Consider the following 17,743-nt stretch of genomic DNA (forward strand, 5'->3'; position numbering starts at 1 on the left):
GTGTTCAAAGGAGGTGGAAGAACCCCATCACGTAGGACGAGGGAAAGCAGGATGGTCCAACATCCAGGAAAGATAATGCAGAACCCTTGTTCCTTTTGTGGGGATAAACTAAAGACCTATGAGATCTGTTTAGTCCCCAGTATTCATGATTTTCCAGAGTCTATTAAGTTACCTTTAAATTCTTCTTCATTGCTAGGCAGTGAATTTCTTTGTCTTTGTTTTACTTCCCTCCTGGAAAAAATCAAAAGATCATCTGAGTCCAACATCCTCCCCCTGGCATGTCTTTTGTCCTCAGCTCTCCTCTTCTTTTTCTGTTTTCCTCTATCTTCTTTCACAACACTTCTGCTTGCTTCATCTCCTCCTTCATCTTCCAAAGATGAGTGTGGATATGGCTTTGGGGTCTCTTTACCTGGGCTAGAAAGTTAAAGACGGAAATGCACTAAGCTCATCTATCATATACTATTTTAAATCCTTTATAACGTGGTATAGATTTTGCCCTCTCCCACATTTCACAGTGCTGACAAGAGGACTTATACTCTTGAGCACTTGACAGGGCTCAAGCATCTTACAATTCCATTTCCCTTTTAGCTATAAAATAAGGAAAGAATAACCTAAAACATAGCATGCACAGTTTGTGTTTTATTTCTGAGGATACTATATACTTTGCTAAACTATTGCATACAATTATTTATCTTTAAAAAATCTGTACAGTGTTCCTGTTAACCACAATTCTAATATAGTTCAGCAAGAATTGATACCCTTCATATCTTTCATAGAGTCCATTCCCACTCCGCTCTTGAGCTTTCTAAAGTTTCCAGAATAGTTATAATGCAAAATACAGTGACAGATGTCTCCTTGACCGCACTAAACTCCAGATTATCAGAAATTAAGTAAAATTGAAACAAGTACTTAGGCACCCAGCTTTACTGACATCATACAAGAAAGGGTCCTAAATACCTTTCTGTCTGGTCCCTAGTTCTGTCTACCTTGTGACTCTACACAGGATTTAGGCAACAACTGTCTTTTATGATTAGGGCCCAGAGCACATAGTATTTTATTTTGTGTATGGAATTTGATAGTTGCATTTGCAGAGTCCTTCTGCTGTAATTGTTTTTTTCTACTGTGACAACAGGAAAACACCTCAAGCAGATGCTAGCATCTCATTAAAATGAGATCTATATTAGTACCTCTAAAGATTAACAAATAAAACATGACCCCAAATACACACCACATAAACAACCATCAAAAAGAAAATCCCAAAAAACCCAGAGCTGAAGATTCAGACCAGCTATTGGAATACAAGTCCCATGTGCACTCCCTGTCAACAGGGTAGCCTGGGCTATCCATTTTACTTTTTGGTTCCTTACTTCTGCAGGTAGGAATTAGCACAAAAGAATCATCTTGCTTTGAGAAATAATAGCATAATAGAAATAGAAAAAAGAAAATAATAGAAATAATAGAACGTAATAGAAATAATAAATAGTACATTTCAGCTGGAAGCGCATTTCCATGCTCCCTGAAAAGTGGGGGCTCTAATGGAAACGCCAACTCAATCTGGGCTGGATCACTGCCATAGCATTGCTAACATTAGTAACTAGATAATGTGCGACTAATGAAACGGTTGTCTAATGGCTTTGAATTCAACACAGCATGCTGGTTACAGAAAGAAACAAATACAAAGTAAAATCATAGCCAGTGCTGGCTTTTTATCATGCAGCCACTGAGTTAATGTAGTCAATGTCCAGAAGAGAACATTATGTATGTCTATATGATACTACAGTAACATACTAAGCAAAAGAAGAATGGGATTTCACTTCACAAATATGCGGCTCTACAGAAAACTCAAAACCTAGCTGAAAATGTTACAAGCAGAAGGAGAATATTCTGAATTAGTAAATGCATTGTCAGAAACTGTCCGTCTATAGCTCACAAAGCAATTTACAGTAGAGCATTACAGCTCCAAGCTGGGAAATTTACAATTCTTCATGGGAAATTTAAAAGGCTCTTACCTATAAAACTTCTAGAGTACTAGGCTTCTATTGTTAATTCTTTAAACTAAAAATTCAGCAGAAATAGAAATTATATATAATGGGGAAAAAACGAGAGAAATATATTCACAGCACATGCAAGGCAACCAGGGGATGAGGCCCAGTGAGCACAGTTCTTCCCAGCACTCTTCCCCCAGCCTGTAGTGCTTCAACGGGTTGTTGTGCCTCAAGTGCAGGACCCAGCCCCATTGGTCCAGTCTATCCAGAGCCCTCTGCAGAGCCCTCCTACCCCTGAGCAGATCAACACTCCCACTCAGCTTTGTGTCATAAATATATTTGGTGTTTATACAACCAAACAAGTGTTTACAAGCTGGAAACACAATATATAAATTCACAACTAATATGAATTGAATATGCAGCTTTACATACTATTTTACTGAGACATATGCCAGGTTTGATATCACTTCATCTAAAATTTAGGTTCAACGAATACATTTATTTTTAATTTGCAAAAAAATGTAGTGCATACAGTTCAGTCAGTTTTCCAGAATCCCTCTGTTTACCAGTGAATAACTCAATTTTCTTATCAGTTGTGCATAACAATAGCAAGTCAGCTTGCCAATAAAGTCTGTTTGGAGAATGAATATTAAATTTCATGTTAAAGAAATTAATCATGAAAAAAAAAACCATATAGAATAGAAGCCATTCTTATTGCTGCATTTAGTCACATCTTTTCAGAATACAGTATTGTCCTGGTTTCAGGCCGGGTTAAACCACAACAAGTATCTCATTTGGAATATAATACTACTCTCAATGGAAGAGAAAGACTCAATTATATTTCTCAGCTCAGTTATTTCTGCCTCTTTTCAACTGCTTGTATGTATTACATAGGAAATCATTGCATTTAGGTTTACATGATGGTAGCCAAGCCTCTTTTCACTCAAAAGTAAACCTAGATGTAATGAGGGATTTTCAAACAGCAGTGGAATCATTACTAGAAGTTGTGTGAGAACCACTGACTTAAGGCTTGAATTAGTGTTGTGTTTTTTTTTTCCTGTCATTTTCATGGAATCCACAGATCAGCCCACTGCTGGTACACTCACAGAATCACAGAATGGTTTGGATTGGAAGGGACCTTAAAGATCATCTGATTTTAACCCCTCTGCCTTGGCAGGGGCACCTCCCACCAGACCAGGTCACTCAAAGCCCCATCCAGCCTGGCCTTGAGCACCTCCAGGGATGGGGCACCCACAGCTTCTCTGGGCAACCCATTCCAGTGCCTCACCACCTTCTGAGTGAAAAATTTCTTCCAAATAACTGCTCTAATCTCATCCTCTTCTAGTTTAAAGCCATTAACCCTTGTCCTGTCACTACACACCCTGACAAAGAGTCCTTCACCAGCTTTCCCGTAGGCCCCCTTTAGGTACTGGCAGGCCGCTGTAAGGTCTCCCTGGAGCCTTCTCGTCTCCAGGCTGAACAACCCCAACTCCCTCAGCCTCTCTTTGTAGGAGAGGTGCTCCAGCCCTCTGATCATCTCCATGGCCCTCCTCTGGATGTGTTCTAACACTTCCATGTCCTTCTTGTGCTGGAGTGCCAGAGCCGAATGCAGTACTCTGGGTGGGGTATCATGAGAGTGAAGTAAGAAAGGGACAATCACCTCCCTGGACCTGCTGGCCACGCTTCTTCTGATGCAGACCAGGATGCAGTTGGCTTTCTGGGCTGCAAATGCACATTGCTGGCTCATGTTGAGTTTTCATCCACCAGTACCCCCAGGTCCTTCTCCTCAGAGCTGCTCTCAAACCATTCTCCACCCAGCCTGTATTTGTGCTTAGTATTGCCCCAGCTCAGGTGCAGGACCTTGCACTTGGCCACTCACCATTTATATATGTATATATTTAACATTGGCCATCATATTAGAACATTTCCGTAAAGATGAAGAACTTTTTAAAAATTGCCTTTAAAGGTGGGATTTGTCCTGTTCATGAAAACTCTACAGAAGAAATCTCCTTTGATGAGGTTCCATGGCAGCAGTGCCAGTGATGAGCTGATATTCATGGACTCAGCCTGGAGCCCCTATGGGACATCAAGGCTGATGGAAGATTCAAAACAAAAGCCTGTTTCCCTCACACAAACTGTAACTCCTGCACAAAGTCATGGAAGAAAAATCCATCAAGGTCTGTTTAATCCAGAGACTCCAATTCTGACTTAGAAAAATCTTTAAATCACAAATTGCAGGAAACTAGGATTATATTCTGGGGAAATATCCACAGATAATTCTTCTGACCTTATACTACTTCGTGAGATCTGTTGTTGCTGTCTGTCATACTGTTGGTGCTGTGAAGTTTATCACAATTCCATGCTATTTCAAATGGATTAACCTAGAACTTTATAAAAGATGAAAGAGTAATCCACAATCACTTGGAACCACTGCACATTCACCACACACTTCACACCAGAAAAATATTCTCCCTGCTGTACTTAGTTCTGCAGAACTGAAGTAGGGGCTCATATTCATCCTACACACTCTCTTCCATCTTTCCTCAGATTTACGCCCAGTAGAAGATTCCATATCTTAGAGACAACTCTTGATTTCATGCATAGCTTTATATCACAGTAAATATCTTAAAAGAAAGACTCAGTCTTTGACACATCAAAACTTCATCTCTCCTTTCAGCAACCCTCTAACAAATTCCTGGTGCTAAGCTTCAAGCCATCACACACCTTCATTTTTTTCCCCAAGTAAAAACAGGACAACAAATTGCCAGATAATAAAATGGTGGAACAGATAGTTAAGGCTCTTCTCCTGCACATGCATGTGGGTCAAATCACTTGGTTACATGTTTAGAGCAAACCAGTTCATGACAACAGTAATTTGAGTATTATATATGGAAACCTGACAGCATAGTTGGACCAAAAGTGCAATATTCAAGATTCATGTAAAATAACTATTTTATTTTTAGGTTCAAGCATACTCACATTGTATAATCCATCTTCTGCACCATTCTTATGTACCGACAGGAAAAGGCATACTTCGTTTGGCTGATTTTAATAAGCCCACTTCTTACACAGTGTTCCTGCAATACCATCAACATTCATCTAATTTACATCTAAAGCTCAGAAACAATGAAGAAATATATGTATAAAAAGCCAACTGTTTTAATGCAACTGTAATCAGCCTCTAAAGATGAAAATTTTAAGTACAAAATACATTTTCTTAATGTTGCACTATGAAAAATACAGTGAAATTATCATAATGGCTTACAAACAAACCTAATGAAATGAACTGAAGATTGTACTGACTGTGATTAAAAGCTCTGTATTTCTCATTTTAGCAGCATGGAGCTTGTGAAAGCTACCAAATGGATTATAGAGGAAAGAACAGCACTTGGTTTAAGAATAAGTTATCCTACAGAATTTCACTTAATGTTTATTGCATGGGCTCTTCATTAAGCCCTGAAATCTCATTTACCTTGGTTAGCTGGAGACAGGGAATGGGACAGTGACCTCATTAGCCTGGAAAATTGTACTTGCCTCATAAAAACCAGAATGCTGGTAATAGCATTGCCAAATTGGTTTCCTCTTGGAAACTTACTTTCCTGTTGTCGAACATCAGAACTGTGTAGAGTTTAGCACCCACATTCACGCTCTCTGGTGTTGCTATGACAATGGCAGGCACATAATAACAGTTTCCTGTCTGTGTCCCAGTTCTGGCAAATACATAGTCTCCGACCTGCACACCAGGAAAGCTTTGGTTAACAACAACCATGTAGCTTGTGAGTTTTTCAAGACCTAAAAGGCAAATACTAAGATATTTATACATGAATCATCATTCTAATATGTTCCCATGATTTAATATGGATCTTTAAAAGGAAAGGAGAGGAATTTGGTCCTTGCATGTACTCATAATTTCCACTGAATCGGGGGAGAACACAAAGCAAAAATAAAGGACAAAGCCCTAGTAAATGCACCAGGGCTCAACTAGCAAGTTGAACAGAATGAGAAAATTCTTCCAGTTCTTCATCCCCTTTAGCCCTGCTCAAATTTACACATTTTTAGTAAGCTTTTAAACTAACCTCAGGAATTTTAGAGGATTGCATATGTAACTGATTTATACAAAATCATTTTTAAAACGAATGTGGAAGTTGCAATTTTCTTTAAATCAAATTATATAGTTAGAACCTGCTGTACTCTGCATTGTGTATAAAGGGTTCTCCCCAGTTCTTAATCTGTGAACTAGGGAACAACACATTTTGGTTGTAAATATCTTTCATTTCTTCTTCAGGTGGTCAAATACTCATGTTCTATAAAGAAAATAATACAGACTTCTCAGAAACAAAGGAATAAAATTACAATCAATACAACTGTCATTTTCAATATCATTCCAAACAAATAAAAAATAGTATGTTGAAAATAACATGGAAATGGAGATATTACTCTCACTATAGACTCTTCTTTAAAAGAAATAGTGCATTTAGAATATATATTAAATATATATATAATTTATTCTGTATGTAACCAAAGGGACAAAATTCAAAATGCGTATTAGCTATCATAAAAAATATAAAATCTTTCACCTGTAGATATGTGTATGGCATAGCACCTCCCACAGGTATAATAAACTTCAGAGGTACGATCCACGTCTCCCCATGGCTTAAGTCAACAAGTGTGCAGGTAGAACTGATATTCTTTGTCACAGTTCCTGAAAGAACAACATAATAAAATGTTAGCATGATTTTTCTTTTACCCCTTGTGAAAAAATATTAAAAAAATAATTCTGTAGACTGCCACACAACACTGAGGGCAAACATATCTATACTATACATTCCTCATTTTCATTTAGCCAGGATAAATTGTATCAGGACAGAAGAGAAATTTGTACCTGAAAAAAATAGTCTTACTAAGCATTCTAAATAACACCATAAAACTAAAACAAAGAATAATTTTCTAGTGCAGGCATGACATTTGTAAGACGATCAGGTGGCTGATTGTTCACAATAAATCTATTATCACAGATAAAATACACAAATTCAAAAAAAAAAAAACCACACAAGTGAAAGTAACACAAAAATAATGGATTTCCTGACTACACGTGCATACACCCCTACATATGTAGTTGCTATGCCTCAGATCCCTCTTTCTAAATGGAGAGAGCAGAGCAAGCACAAAAATACGGCTATCCGAGATACAAAAGAACATGAGAAGAGAAGAATTGGCCACGGTACTTTCTTTTTCCCATAGCAAAGCCTGCTTATAAGTACGATTTATTTATTAAGAAAAAACAGAACACATTTTACCTAATAACCATTCTGGCTTAAAGCTCAACAGAAAGGCAGAAGCATTTGGTGCATTCTTTGAATGCACACAAAATCTCAACCTTTGACAAATGCTCAACAGAAACAATTGAGGGAGGCATCAGAGAGGAATAGGCTGATACGTTCAACCTGGTCTAGTGAGAGGTGTCCCTGCCCATAGTGGAGGGTCGGAACTGGGTGGTCTTTAAAGTCCCTTCCAAACCAAACCAATCTGTGATTCTATAATACTCTCTGCTACTGTTATTTAAAATTATTTTCTTCCACACTCTTCTTATAGAAATGAAACTGTTTGAAGAACAGAAATAAAACTGTAGCAATGAAACATTGTTTTCTAATCACACAAAATGTATGTCTTTCTATAATATTTGCACACAAGATATATATTCACTTTTCATGAATATGCACACGTAATATAATCAATATTAAACGTGACTACAACAGAAGTAGCCAAACACAACCTAAAGTAATATTTTATCAGTACTAGGAAACTCTAAAAAGTATTTGAAATGTGGACAAAAATACATACCTGGATAATAAAATCCTGTGACGTCTGATCTTGCAATCACCTTTTGGCTTTTGAGAGTCACAAATACTTTGTCTTTTTGTGTTTTTTTAGACTTTGTCTTCACAGTTTCTTCTTCAAGTCTCTGTAATTTGACACAATTATATATTATTTTTTTTCACAACAACCAACCAGTCAGCCCGAACCTATTCTTTGGAACCGACTTCAATTTAGGCAATTTAATGTAATAAACTCTGTTGATGATTCACAGTGAATTGGATTGTTTTAAATATTCAGAATACTTATAAACAGAACAAATTCATTACAGGAAGCTCTCATGGATAAGACTACCTACGAGTTTTCACTATTAAATCCTGTTTAATATGGTCATAATGATACTTGGACTTTTAAATATTCAGGCAGAAATTTACCTTGATGATTGTGGCTCTGGCTGCTGTTTTCCTAGGAAATAATTTAAAAAGTCAGACAATTCACATTCAAGAATGAGCTAAAGAAAAATCCACTGATTTTGCAGTAAAAGTGAACATTTCACACATCCATTTTGTCCAGATAGGTGGGTCTTCACAGTAATCTAATTTTTATAAAAGGTAGCATTGTATGACATGACTGATTAAAAATATCAAATAGGGAATCAAAAATGTAAAATAAATTTTTTTAAAAAAATGAAGTGTCTGGAAACTGTTTATTTACAAGCTATAAATTCAAAACTAAATTTTTCAAAAAGTTTAAAATGTTTCAGCTTAGCAAAATTTTAAATCACATTTTCCAGAGCTGCCACTGTCCATCATTCTTTCCTTTTAGTTTGTATTCTTCTCTCTGGAGGGCAACCCCCCAGACTACAGAAGACCAGATCACACTGTCAGATCGCTCCTAAATGACGTTTGGGGGACCATGCACTGGATGGTGAGGATAGAAATACCAAGGGGTGGCTGTATGTACACCGGTTCAAGTCCTAGTTGAAGGCAGGGACTGCAATTAGCAGTAACCGAATAAAGAATGCAAAGAGCACAATGGATCTCATGCAGTTACTGAGGCATGGCATTGTGGAAATCAAAGGATATGAAAAATAGCTAGACTACCACAAATCACAAGTGGCTTTACATAGAAATATACTGTTCAGCTCTCCCAGATTTTGAGTACTTTACTTTATAGCTATGTTCTTTTACCCTAAAGCCTTTTATAGTTCACATTCACATTTCACAGGGTCTTACTGTTACTTGCCTTTAAAATAAGTCATACTCCTGAATCATTTTCCTTTTTTCTCTAGAAGAAAAAATTTCTTCCCATTCAGGACACCTCTCACTGCAAGTTTTGAGAGGATCAGGGTATTGTGTGTATATGTCAGAAAGTGAAAGAATACTTTACATTTTGGTTTCTTGAAAAACCTGAGAGAAACTATTATATAAAATCTTTTTCTTTCTAACATTTACAAGTCTGTAATCCCAGTATTTTGAAAGTATATTTTATACATACAATCCTCTAGAATAACACTGTCATTTGCATTTGCTACAACAATAGCACATTAATTCTTGAATGTCTATTATTTTCTCCATACTGCTTATGATAATGCTTCTAAATGTAAATTATAAGCAAGTGTAACATGAAGTAAATCACTTTTTGCCTGTTAATTTCTAAAGCACTTACTTATTAGCTCACCTCATAAACAATTTGCAAGCATCCATCTCTACTATAATTCCACTGAGTAACAAAAACATACATTTTGAAATCTCAAACTTTTCCACATATCTATGCACCATTTATCAACTGTATTTCTGAAAAATAACCACAGTCCATATGGTCCTAAAAAACCTTGCATACTTAGGTGAGTATGATCTGCTTCCTTGTCTGGTGAGATTTTCTTCACAAAAAAGGTATATTTGCTTTGATACTTGGTTTGCCCTAACAAGCAATTATGATGCAAAAGATAGGAAATCAATTACTAAATTGTTTGCTCTCAGTTTCACTGTAACTATTACAAACTTTTTTTCCCAATCTCCCACATAGAAAATCATACAGGATCCTAAAAATAATAATAAAAATAAAATAAAATAAAAATCCCCAAAATAAGCAAAACAAAGCAGAACAAAAAGGCAAGGAGATATTTTAAATGGGAGATACCTGTTGTTTTGTTTTGTTTTGTTTCTCTAGTTTACTCTTTACCCCTATAGAATATAACCTATATCAACACCTCTATTTTTCAAACTGAGTCTAAAACAAAGGCCCTTCACAGCGCTTATCTGCCTGCTTAAAGTAAAACCTAATATAGTCTGGCTTGAGTGCAAAGACTTCCAACTCCACAGACACAAAAAGATATTTGGGTAAACCATTTACTTAGTTCCTCAGGCTCTAGAGGGACAGCTGGTGCTGAATATTTATTTTAAACTAATTTGTAATGCTTGACTAATAACTTGGGCAACTTCCAGCAGTCCACATTAACCCAGCTACTAAAGGCTGTGCGAGCACCCCCAGGGAGGGCTCCGAGCAGTGCAAAATTCAGGTGGTGCAGAAAGACCTTGTGAAGTGAAATCCATCTCTCCTAACTACCACACAGCCTTTAGGTAGTCGGTGCGATTGACCCAGGCACTCTCAGAGTGCCCATTTCTGGAATAACGCTGTCCAGTATTTTAGTTACAAAAGAGCCCCATCCAAATCACAAGGATCCCACCCTGTTTAGCTCTGCTTCTGCTGAAGGCAATACACGAGATCACATGAGGTGTATGTAACTTTGTTTCCCACAGCCGATATCTGCTCTATTTTAAAATTCTTTTTCAAATACATCAGTTTTTGCACCTTCCTACTGTCCTTGAGAATGGACAGGAAGACTGACTATCAGCAGACTCTGGCTCTAACTTTGGAATTACACAAACCTGACACTTTAGAGCCAAACAACCTCTGCTCTTTCCATGCTGCTGGTGGCAACGAGCCTGTTCTGTATAGACTACAATCCATTTTTATCAAAGAGCCTACCTTGTTGTAGCTACACACTTTGTCCAACATATTACTCTATTGATGACAATGGAAAATTTGACAAAACATTTCTAGGTAATTATTAAAATTACTTATAACTTTCTTGTTGTTATGCTTTTTTGGGATGCTTGTTTTGCCTTGTCTCCCCAAAGAGGCACAAGAACAAAGACAGGAGATGCCAAGCTGCTTAGGAAGCACATGAAGTATAAAAGAGGTATCAACAGACAGTGATTAGTGATCCTTAAATGGTGTGGAAGAATAAGGAGTGTAAGAATTAGGACACCAGGAAATAGAAGAAACTGCCAAGGGAGATACAGAATTTCCGTTCTTGTAAAGAATAATTTCTCAGCTATAAATATTTCATTAGGAATAATTAAATCAATCAGATATGAAACATTTTTCAGAAAGAACGGACTTAGTGAACCACTAGAGGTCTCTTTCCACCCAAATAAACAAGCTTTATAGAACACACATTATGCTTATTAGCCACTTCAAATTCTTTTTATTACATGGTGACCATTCAACAGGGTCACAAACAAGCGTAAGTCTTGCACATTTCAGGTTATCCTAAGGGAAGCACAGTACTTTTAAAAACATATTCTTAATTAGAGTGGATCCTTAGTAACAGATGCAGCTTTCTTTGTCTGCAGAATTGGATGGCCACTGATGTGTAGAAACAGAAATATTTAGTATGAGGAGAAATGTTCCTCATCACGCCCAAAGGCAAGCTTATGACACTTAGGGAAAGAAGTATTTTACATGAAAAAATGATGGCCATTAACAGAATGCAAAAAGCTGTCCTGGAAGCGGTTGTGTCTGAAGAATAGTAATGCCAGGACCCCAGTAGACCTTACGTGGTCTAATGAGAAGTGGATAGAGGACCCTGAATACATCCTTTTACTAGGTGAAAATAACATGTTGTAAACAACTTTTATAATTCAGTGAGAAAAATCATAAAAAATGATGGCTGATTGTTATGCCTGGCAAGTTCAAAATACAAATATTTTAAGTCAAAGCAGTTACTTATTAGAACAAATAAAATTATAGATTCCTCATTTTTTAACAACTGAAAAAAAAAAAAAAAAGGTGCCAGCTTGAAGAGGAAAGATTTTTGTCAACACATGCTTTAATCTGTACAGTTAAAAAAAATGAGTAAAATAAGATACAGTCTACAATTAGCCCTTCAATTAGGTAATCTTTAATTTTCAGTGTTTTATATTTTGCTTGATAATAATTAAATGTGTTTATTCATTTCCCAAAGCATTTACTTCTTGCATCACTAGAGGTCTTCCGTCATCTCATGTCCCTGTGCAGACAGATGTCTACTTTACCCTCTTTCAATAAGGCACTGACATAGCCTACGTTTCTCAAACATAAGTAAACACAGCAGCCTGAACACAACTCCCAAAGAAGGTCAGAGCACAGAGGGAGGGTAACCAGACCATTAATTCAGTTGTAGGCTTAAACAGAAAGCTCCCATAGCAAGGACATCCAAAAAGGATTACTAATTCTTTTAAGAAGTTGCAAAGGTAATTAAGAACCCTTAAAAGCTAAAAACTAAGGGGGTTGAGTTTAGTAAAAAAAATAGCAGGCAATTTAGAAGTCTGCTTTGTCAAGTAGACTTCCAGAATAATTGGGATTTTTCTACTATCTTACAGTGGTAATTTTCATTCAATGTCATATCTGCTATTTCCTCACAGTAATGTAATGTATTTCAGCTGGCACTTTACTTTTTTATACCCATTTTGTAGATAGAAATCACACTTGGAAAAGCCTCCGGCAGCATTTTAAAAAGGCTCCAGAGTTTTTTGCTTATGTTTTATTCTTTTTTTCCGCCACATAAACAGAATTCTAATTACATCTGCATTTCTGCCTCTCACTCTTAAAGCTTTTCAGTTGCAGATTAGCAATTACTGAAGATGGTGCTCTGATTAGGCTCCTAAAGCAGGTTGACTCAGGATAAGTGATTGCACAATGTTAATCACATCATGTCTGAAAGTACACATTGGTGTTTCAAGGCAACAGCAAAATTACAGAATGAACAAATGAAACATGAACAGGTTTCTGCTACTCTTATACTGGGACATTATCTGGCAGAGATAAATCAATAATCAAAATAACTTTATTGGTGATGTAATATTTTCAGACTAATGTAAAACGAATTAAGATCATCTTCTGTTTTTTGAAGACATTAAAATGTTTTCAGATGCACATTCTTAGTGGAATAAATTCTCCAAAATTACAGAAAACTGAATGTGTTCCTTCCCATAATCATTTATTTTCATATATGGACTGTGTTATCTTACCATATTATTGTCAATTTAATACGAATATTTTTTATAACTTATGTCAGCATATGTAAAAGGCCAGAGCTTTTAAAGAAAACTATTGATATCAATGAAAAGAGGGGTATATCTCAAGAAATGTCAGATAAAAGAAAAGATTGACTTTTTTAATACTGGCACTACATTTCTACACATGACCTGTTAGTGTATACTGATACTTGGCATAATTTGTAAGCTACCTGTTCATATATTGATGCCTATATTTTACAGACAGCTAAATTTCAGTGTCTAAATACAGAACTGAATCTCACCCCCTCTCTCCATCTTTTAGAAGAAAGATAACCATAGAAGATTACAATGAACCACTTTGACATTATAAGATCTTTTTTCCCTGTTTATCTGATATTAACCCAAACACAAGCCTTGTATCGCAATTGTCTTTCATATATCTCTTCAATCTCTCCTTTCATGTATCTCTCTTGTGCTTGCAGAGAAGATAATGATATTTTGCTCAGATTTGTTTCAAAGAGGCTTGATTTCTGCAGTGCTCTCAGCTGCAGAAATTCTGCTTCACCAGTACTTCCAAAGAGTCATGACACCTTGCTCTCTTTTTAACTGTTTTCCTCTCCCTATTTGTATACCATCACATTAAATGCCTAGTTTATAGGTTATCACCACAGAACAAAATTACTGCAGAAGCACATACTGAAGATGAATATCTGGGAAAAAAGAAAAAAAAAAAAAAAAGCCCTTCCAATCTGTACCTTTTTATTTTTGCTGATGTGTAATTCTGAGTTCTTCTCAATTTCCTTTTTGACAGCTTCCTGGAGATCAGAGGCCTGCTGAATATATGTTAATGCTGCCAGTATCTCATCTTCTAACAATATTACATCTTCATAGGAAATTGGCCATCCCAAATTCTCTAAGGCCTCCAACAAAGCTTCCTTATGCTCCATATATTGAACTGGCCCATCCTCTTTAAATCTTTAAAAATAAATAAATAGATTTGTAATTGCATGTAGGAGAAATTTTAATTTTGACAGTACTTTACAAATAGAATCACAACATTCAAAATTTAAATGCAGAATAAAACATCAAATAAATGCAATCTATCTTCTGTGTGACATAGGCTGTTGTATTTCATCTAGCTACCATTACGCTTAGTCAAACAACTGCATCTGGCCAAACTGCATCTCAAGGAAAGACATCTTCAGAGCAATTTAAGTGGCTGAGCATAAGCATTTGGTGATATTTTAGATGTCCCAGAATACCTGAGACATCAATAAAGAATTTACTGACATGATCCAGAAATCACGGAAATTTCTGGTCCTTCTGGAGCAGCAGCTAGCGCAAAGTGGCAAGCATCTAGACAATCTAAAATGGCACTAAATGCCTAATTAAGTCCTGACTTGATGCATCAGTCTTGATTGATCATAGAATCGTATGAATCATAGAATCATAGAATGGCCTGGGTTGGAAGGGACCTCAAGGATCACCTAGTTCCAACCCCCCTGCCATGGGCAGGGACAGCACTCACTAGACCAGGTTGCTCAGGGTCTCATCTAACCTGGCCTTGAACACCTCCAGGGATGGGGCATCCACAACCTCTCTGGGCAGCCTGTGCCAGGGCCTCACCACTCTCTGAGTGAAGATTTTCCTTCTAACGTGTAATCTAAATCACACCTCTTTTAGTTTAAAACCATTCTCCCTTGTCCTATCATTATCTCAAGTAAAGAGTTCTTCTCCACCCTTTTTGTAAGACCCCTTTAAGTATTCAAAAGCTGTGATTGAGGTCACCCCGGAGCCTTCTCTTCTGTAGGCTGAACAGCCCCAGCTCTCTCAGCCTGTCTTCATAGGAGAGGTGTTCCAGCCCCTCGATCATCTTTGTGGTCCTCCTCTGGACCTGTTCTAACAGCCCCACATCCTTCTTGTGCTGGGGGCCCCACACCTGGATGCAGGACTCCAAGTGGGCCTTCACGAGGGCAGAGCAGAGGGGGACAATCACCTCCCTTGCCCTGCTGGCCACTCCTCTGTTGATGCTGCCCAGGATGCAGTTGGCCTTCTGGGCTGCAAGCACGCACTGCCAGCTCATGTTGGGCTTTTCATCCACCAGAACCCCCAAGTCCTTTTCCGCAGGGCTGCTCTCAATGAGTTCTTCTCCCAGTTTGTATTCATGTCCAGGATTGCCCCAGCCCAGGTGCAGCACCCTGCATTTACATTTGTTGAACCTCATGAGGTTCACATGGGCCCACTTCTCAAGCCTGTCCAGGTCCCTTTGGATGGCATCCCTTCCTTCTATCATATCAAGTGCAGCACTCAGCTTGGTGTCCTCTGCAAATTTGCAGAGGGTGCACTCAATCACACTGTCTATGTCATTGATGAAGATATTAAACAGGATTAGTCCAAGGACAGACCCCTGAGATACACCACTTGTCACCAGCCTCCACTTGGACATAGATCCATCGATCACCACTCTCTGTGTGTGACCTTCAAGCTAATTCCTTATCCACTGAATAGTCCACCCATCAAATCCATATCTCTCTAATTTGGAGACCAGGATGGATCATGTGGATGTCATGATTACATCAAAAGAGAGAGAATCTGCTGCTGCTTATTCCTCTCAGTCCTGCTCTGTTCAGTTTTTTCTCAATGATCAGGAGTTTGCTTCCGCCCAGGGTTTGGATTATGTCAGTGTCCACTACACTGAAGAGCCATGTTGAACCTGCACTCTGAAAGTACCTATACATGGAAAGCTGAGTAACATACAGTCATTTTGATAAAAAACTAACAAACTAAACCCCCAAAACCCAGCACAGGTAGAATTCTTTAAATCTCTAATTGGAAGTAAGGTACTTCTTTTTCATATTCAAGTCATTCCTGTACCCCTTCTCTACAGCTTTGCCAACATATAAAAATGTGAAACCTAGACATGGAGAGAGTATTTAAGTGTCTGTCTTACCAACACATACAACCACAGTGATGCCTACTGCGTTGTCCTACTCTTTGTCACTTCATCTCTCTACACCTCTAGGAACTGTTTTGTAATGAAATTATACTGACTGGTATAGTTACGTACCTAGATTTTGTTATCTATTAACTGAATCCTTTGTTCATCTAGAATCAATGTTAAGCTAACTTATCTCCTGAACTGGATATCTCAACTATTCTGAACACAACCATAATATTATTACTTCTCCAGTAAATATGAATTTTCCTGGTAATCTAAGATAACCTTCTAGTAAACACTAGTGAATCAGAGAGCTTCTCAATCACTTCTTTAAGGGGTTGTGTGACGAAATTAGTAGACTTCATTATCCTCTCCCTACAGATTCCCAATGATTTTTAGAGTACGCCATCATCCTTTTGTTATACATGAACATGATCATTCAAATTACAGATTTAGAAGAGAAACAGATCAAATATTTCAACTTCTACGCACCAACATTAACAATCTTACTACGCCCCCTCTAGCAACAGACGGTACAATTGCTAGATTTCTTTTTTTCCTTATATATGTGATTGGCCATACCTCACCCACAATAAAATATTTTGGACATCACATTGTCAACTTTTTACGCTTTATACCTCACTGTCTGAATTAGCAAACATCTATTCCCTCTTTTTAATTATAAACTGTTCTTTTGTTTAATAGGCTTCACTTCCTTTCTGCATCAGAATGGGTTTTTGCCCAAAACTGTTCTCCTTTTTGATGACAGAACACTGTAATTTGGCTCATTAGCTGAAGTCTGAAGCATTCTCTTTTTCATTCCTATTTTTCTGCTTAGAATATTTCCCACCCATTCAGTTTTGATTATTTGATTTTCACATTATTCTTTGAAGTAAACAGATGCTAACTTCACTGATGCCAGTCTTGTTTATTTAGTCTCTAGTTTTCTAAATCAATATATAGAAAGAACCCAGTTAAAGTAGTGTGAATTTTCACTGTGATACATAGTTACAGCACAAGCCGTAAAGGTGCTTATTATAATTTAAAAACCAGCCACTGAGGTGCTCTTTACTGGATGAGAGAAGATCTAACATGTTGCCAAAGGCAATGACATGCTGCCCTCCCAAGACACTGTCACTCAACACTGATCAAGAATAGACTACTGCTGTTCAAATGGAATGCAAGTCCTTTCCTTTAAAAATAATCAACACTGCAAGAAGGTGGTCCAGAATTTAGTATCACTACATATCACACAAACATTTTTGAAGCCAAGGTACAGGCATGAAATATCTGAAAACAAAACAAGTTGTTTAAAGAAATAGTGATAAAAAGAAATGTCACACATTTATGAGCAGTCTTTCAGAGGTAAGTTAGAAAACAAAACGGTGATAGCTTACTTGTCTCTTTCCTCTTGAGACAGTGCTCTCCAGACAACTAGATTTAGGCGCCTATTAAAGAAAGCAAAGCAGTTTTGAGGGAATGGAATTCCTTTTGTATCTGACGATCTCCAAACAGCAAATAAACACAGTTTCTTACGATATCTGCACTGATTTGTATTCCAAGAGCACTGTATTGTTAAACTGTGTACTTATCATTCAGCTATGAAATTATTAACTGCAAGAGAAGATGGGAAAACAGCATCTTCCATCAAGTAGCAACATGACTATTTCAGGGTCATCGAAGGATTAGTGGCAATCACTGCTGTTTCCTGACAAGATTTT

At 37.3% G+C, this 17,743-nt stretch overlaps 1 protein-coding gene across 15 annotated transcripts in view; it reads right to left on the reverse strand.

The window, feature by feature from the left end:
* The window catches only part of VWA3B (von Willebrand factor A domain containing 3B), an 81,180-nt gene that overhangs the window by 11,884 nt on the left and 51,553 nt on the right, over positions 1–17,743 (reverse strand). For 9 of the 15 annotated variants that reach the window (XM_080576994.1, XM_080577001.1, XM_080576993.1 and 6 more), the window contains 7 exons: positions 17,420–17,470; positions 13,840–14,059; positions 7,827–7,947; positions 6,563–6,687; positions 5,581–5,718; positions 4,965–5,062; positions 173–414 (listed from right to left, as the gene is read on the reverse strand). In XM_080576994.1, coding sequence (XP_080433120.1) covers positions 173–414; positions 4,965–5,062; positions 5,581–5,718; positions 6,563–6,687; positions 7,827–7,947; positions 13,840–14,059; positions 17,420–17,470 — 995 coding nt within the window. The other 6 variants (XR_013945216.1, XM_080577004.1, XM_080577000.1 and 3 more) reach the window with 6 other exon arrangements.

This window comes from Anser brachyrhynchus (genome assembly GCF_964034855.1).
Source record: "Anser brachyrhynchus genome assembly, chromosome: 1".
Taxonomy (NCBI): Eukaryota; Metazoa; Chordata; class Aves; order Anseriformes; family Anatidae; genus Anser; species Anser brachyrhynchus.